We start from the raw sequence: 4,982 nt of genomic DNA on the forward strand, positions 1-4,982 counted from the left end.
TCATTCATCTAACAAAGCGTCAAGTTTCTGGAGAAGCAGCATTCAACTTTGGTGTGGACAAGAACTCAGATGCGGTTTTAAAGGAGATATAAAAGATGCGATGTGTGAAACGGATGTTTAGAAGAAGTTCTGCATCATGTAAATCTGAACAAGTCTCTAATAACAGTTAACAGTGGGATTCAGCGATTCTTTTAAAAAGATGGTGACATGTAGATATTTTTTGAAGACATTTTGTGTAAGAAACATATTTTTTCTACTATCAGAGAGAGTGCAGGGTTTCTGTGTTCACTAGAAGGTGTTTAAATTCTTCGTAAATCCTATTAGGCTTCTTTAACATGTTATTTTTAAACCCTGGCTCAGGATGGGCAGCAGCTGACAAACCGATGGAGCTCATATATTACAGACGTGTGAACATTTAAAAACACGTGTGCATTTGTAGTAAGTATTTAGATTTGATGGCGTTCATATCTTATTTTGACAATTATTTGACATTAATTTAACATTTATTTAAGTGGATTCATCTGGTAGATTTTTTTCTGACATGTTATTCAACCATTTTTTTCTCTCTCTGGATCTGTTTTAAGGATTATTTGACATTTATTATGCTTCATTTATCTGGGTATTTAATCGCTTCATTACACTAGCATTTTTAAAGCATTTTCTGACACCTCAATTTTTCCATCAGTGACATATTTGGGGTTGACTCAGTTTACTGTTTATTCTATTGGCATCTGTTTACATTTGAGGAGCACTTGATATTTTGGGACAGACCTTTTGGATTTGGTTTTAAGGATCATTTAAATCATATTTCTCGTCATGAGTCTGGGAAAGTTGCCGGCGATCAAAGGCCTGGTATCCTCGTCTCACGGCAAACGGCGGTTTAAGAGTGACCTGTCGGTGGACATGATCAGTCCGCCACTCGGCGACTTCCGCCACACGATGCACGTAGGCCGCGGTGGGGACGTCTTCGGGGACACTTCGTTTCTGAGCAACTACGGCGGATCAAGTAACAGCGATGGCCTACGGTACCCGGATTCACTCTCTGGCTCCAAACCGACGCGTTTTTTGTCGAGAACGCTACAGCACGTACGAAAGACTCCTCTGCCCCGGTTGAGAGGAGGGTCACGTGACTTCTCGTCCCCTCCGCCGCCCATCTCGCCTATCATGAAAAACGCCATCTCTCTGCCTCAGCTCAACATGAGCAACGACGTCCTGATGAGGGCGCTGCTGCCCACCTCCACCAGCTCACCGGACGAGCCGCTCTGCTCCTACGGTACCAACACAGACACCAAATACATCTTTTATATTTAGGGCTGTCACTAACAATTATGTTGGTAATCGAGTAATCAGTCGATTATTCTGACAATTTACCGAGTAATCGGATTAGAATTAATTATTGAGGTAATAAAAACAGATCTAAGCAAACAATACACTTTAAAATTACTTAAAATACATATATAATAGCATTGAGTTAATAATAATTGGATCAAATCAAAAGCAAGTATGGTTTTACTGAACAAAAGTGTGAAAATACATAATATATTAAACAATAGAACTAACGTACATTATGCATTATATCAAAGGCCTGCAGACGGCGCCAACGACTTGACAATTGTTTTTACACTACAACGTGATCTAATCCTTCTTTAATATTGACTAAACAATATTTAATTCACATGTCCACTTAATCTTTAATATTTGGCCATTTATTTAGAATTGCTACAGCCACTGTCATTTCTTGAATATGTGGACATCAAAACGTGTAAACTCAGAGTGAGGGTTTGAGCTTTTATTTTGAAATCACAAATGAATAGTTATGGCCAAAGTATACTTCGTTTTTGTATGCGTACGCTAGTGTATGCATACAGTCAAATGCGTAGCCATCAAAGTAGGCTGTACTTAGGAGTTAGCATATTTAGAAAGATGATGTATTCTCCTGTGTTGGCGTAGGTTTATATTATTTACCTTACAAATCTGATGAAATGGCGCATGTTGCGTCCCCAGATGAACGTTATAATAAATCCAAACTCACAGCAATATGCAGAGATGGAGTTTGAGACACTCCACACATGTAAATGATAACTGTTTGTGTGGAGCAGAATTTACTGTGAACGGAGCCGCTCTGACACGCACATACGTAACCTACCCACATGTAAATAATTAATGCGTATTAAACCTGCATATATTTATTTAATTGAATTGTAGTTTGTGAATTAACAGTGATATTATGCTTTATTATGATTTTTAAATGGGTTTAATATATCATGCGGCCTTGGAAAATGGTCTAATAATGTGTTTCATGGATTCTCGTCCGTGGAATGCTCCACTTCCGGGATTTTGCCGGTTACTCGACATGGGCAAAATGCAATCGAGGATTTTTTTGTAATCGAGTACTCGAATTGAATCAAGGAATCGTGACAGACATAATTATCATTGTGCTCATATCATTATATCGTTGTTATCATTATATTTATCAATATAGTTGTTGCTATAGTTATTGCTGTAGATATTCTTATAATTAGCGTTATAGGTATTTTATTAGTTTTCATAATAGTTATCGTTATATTTATTGTTATAGCTATTATTATAATTTTGTTATCGTTATCACTAGTTATCATTCTATTTATTGTTATAGTTGTCTTTGTAATTATCTTTATAGTTATCATTATAGTTATTGTTTTTAGGTATTGTTATAATTTTTTGGTGTAGTTATCACTAGTTATCTTAATAATTATTGCTTTAGTTATATGTATAAAGTTATCACTATAGTTATCGTTATAGTTGTAATTATTATCATTAAAGTTAAATGTATAATTATTGTCATCACTATAGATATCATTATAGTTATTGTTATAATTATCATTATAGTTATCTGTATAATTATTTTTTTTAGTTATCACTATAGTTTATTTTATTTCTTTCAAAATCTATGAGAAAAGCAAGTCCACACTACAACTATAATGATAACAACACAGAGGAACAATACTGCTGGAATCACTTTCAGTGCATTTTTTTCCAGCCGATGAATGAAAAAGCATTAACATACAATATGAATCCATCCTGCTTTAAGGAGCACAAGTGTTTAAAGAAACATATATCAAAACGGCAACATACTTTTAAAATAAATGGAACGTTATAATCAGCTGATGTGGATGCTAATATAGTTATCATTATAGATATTGTTATAGTTATTGTTATCATTATTGTTATACAGTAGTTAGTGTTATTGTTATAGTTGTCACTATAGTAAAAGTGTTGATTGTGTCACAGTTTTAGTCATGATTTTGGTGTTTTTTGTTTCGCCACCAAAACAACTAAAATTACATATTTGGTTCCGCACCAAACGCGAGAAATGAACAGATGCAGCATTTATAATCAAATTAAATTCCATTGCTGCATTAATAGTGTAAACACTCAATACACTTGTCCGTAGGTAAATATGTTTATACCTCTTTCTAATTAATCTGATTGGTTTATAGTTTAAGATTCAAGATTCAAGATTCAAAGTGTTTTATTGTCATGTGCACAGTGAGGAAAACAGGTTTCCCTGTACAATGAAATGATTTCTTTGCTGTCCACAGTGAATGCCAAGACAAGTGCAAAAAACTATGTAAAAATAAAATTAAATCACACACACACACACACACACACACACACACAAATATACACACAAACATAATAAAAAATTAAATAAAACTATGCCGCAGAAGTAGAAATATAAACTATGTAGATATAGAAGTATAGACTATAAAACTGTTGTTGATCTGCTGCACTATGTAATCTTAAATTGAGCTATTTTTAACTTGACACAGTATTTTAAAAACTTCTCACTTGAAAATGAGACGCTGAGAAAACAGTGATACGATCTGTAATGACCAAAGACACAGACAGACTGAATGACCTTTATCAGTTTGAGTGCAAACCAAGCGGCAACCTCCCGCTCTCTCTCGTGAAGCCAACACGGAAGTGACTTAAACTGTAATTCGTCAACTGGCCGCTAGAGGCTGGCTGCAAAAGGGAGTCAATCCCATAGACTCCCCATTTTAAAATGGCCAACTTTACAGCAGAAAAATGGTCTGTGTGGTAATATAGTACATCGGGCAGGACATCCATATGCTCACCTAACATTCATCGACCTCAAATATGGCTTATCATCTGAAATATGTATGTAGCAACTTTACATGGCAGCTCAATCTAATGTTAGCCTAGAAAAAAAGTGCGCTGTTCACGTGTTTGTGCGGAGTGTGGAAGCTAGCGCGCTTGGGCTACTGCATGATGATGGCGATCGTTTGCTCTTAAAATACTTTGTCATTTTTGGTCATACAGATAAGAGTAATGCATCTTTTGTATCTGTAAAGACTCTACGTTTATTCGTGTGCACTTAGAATAACAACAAAACGTTGCGCTTTTATAAAATAATTAAAGCAAACAGGATGCCCTTTCTGCCGTCTTGGTCTGTGAACTTGAGCACGTCACTTCAAAACTCCGTGTATTCTTGCCTTATTACAGACATGAAAAACATATCTATAGAGAGTGAAGCTATTAAATGAACCAGTTCAAATATAAAACAAATATTCTCAGATTATGTAATCCGTATGAAACATGCATACATACTGCGGAGATGACGAGTCAGTGTCGCCGACTTCATCTCTTAAACCGAAAACAGAAAGCACTAGTGTAACAATAAATTATTAAAACGTTAATGCAGTGTACTTGCTGTTTTTCCCTAACACATTTATAATTATTATATTTGCTGGTGCGCTGTGGCAAGCCTTTTTGTGTGTGCACTTGAGCACTTATTAGGCTATGTAGGCAATTAAAGGCTCATTATTATGATTTATATGGTTTATTAATAAAAGTGCGACTAATAGTCGACTAATGCTTAAAATGAACGACTACTAGTAGTAGTCGACCAGAAAAATCTTTAGTCGAGGGCAGCCCTAATGCATATTGACTAATTGTTTACGAGAAGCATACATATA

At 35.3% G+C, this 4,982-nt stretch overlaps 1 protein-coding gene across 1 annotated transcript in view; it reads left to right on the plus strand.

The window, feature by feature from the left end:
• The first annotated feature begins 559 nt into the window (after positions 1-559).
• LOC107672906 (cdc42 effector protein 1-like) overlaps positions 560-4,982 on the plus strand; it is a 10,408-nt gene continuing 5,985 nt past the window's right edge. The window contains exon 1 of the mRNA XM_016466280.1: positions 560-1,273. Coding sequence (XP_016321766.1) covers positions 817-1,273 — 457 coding nt within the window. The 5' untranslated portion in view covers positions 560-816. The remainder of the gene's footprint in view (positions 1,274-4,982) is intronic.

This window comes from Sinocyclocheilus anshuiensis, unplaced genomic scaffold (genome assembly GCF_001515605.1).
Source record: "Sinocyclocheilus anshuiensis isolate Anshui unplaced genomic scaffold, SAMN03320099.WGS_v1.1 scaffold464, whole genome shotgun sequence".
Taxonomy (NCBI): Eukaryota; Metazoa; Chordata; class Actinopteri; order Cypriniformes; family Cyprinidae; genus Sinocyclocheilus; species Sinocyclocheilus anshuiensis.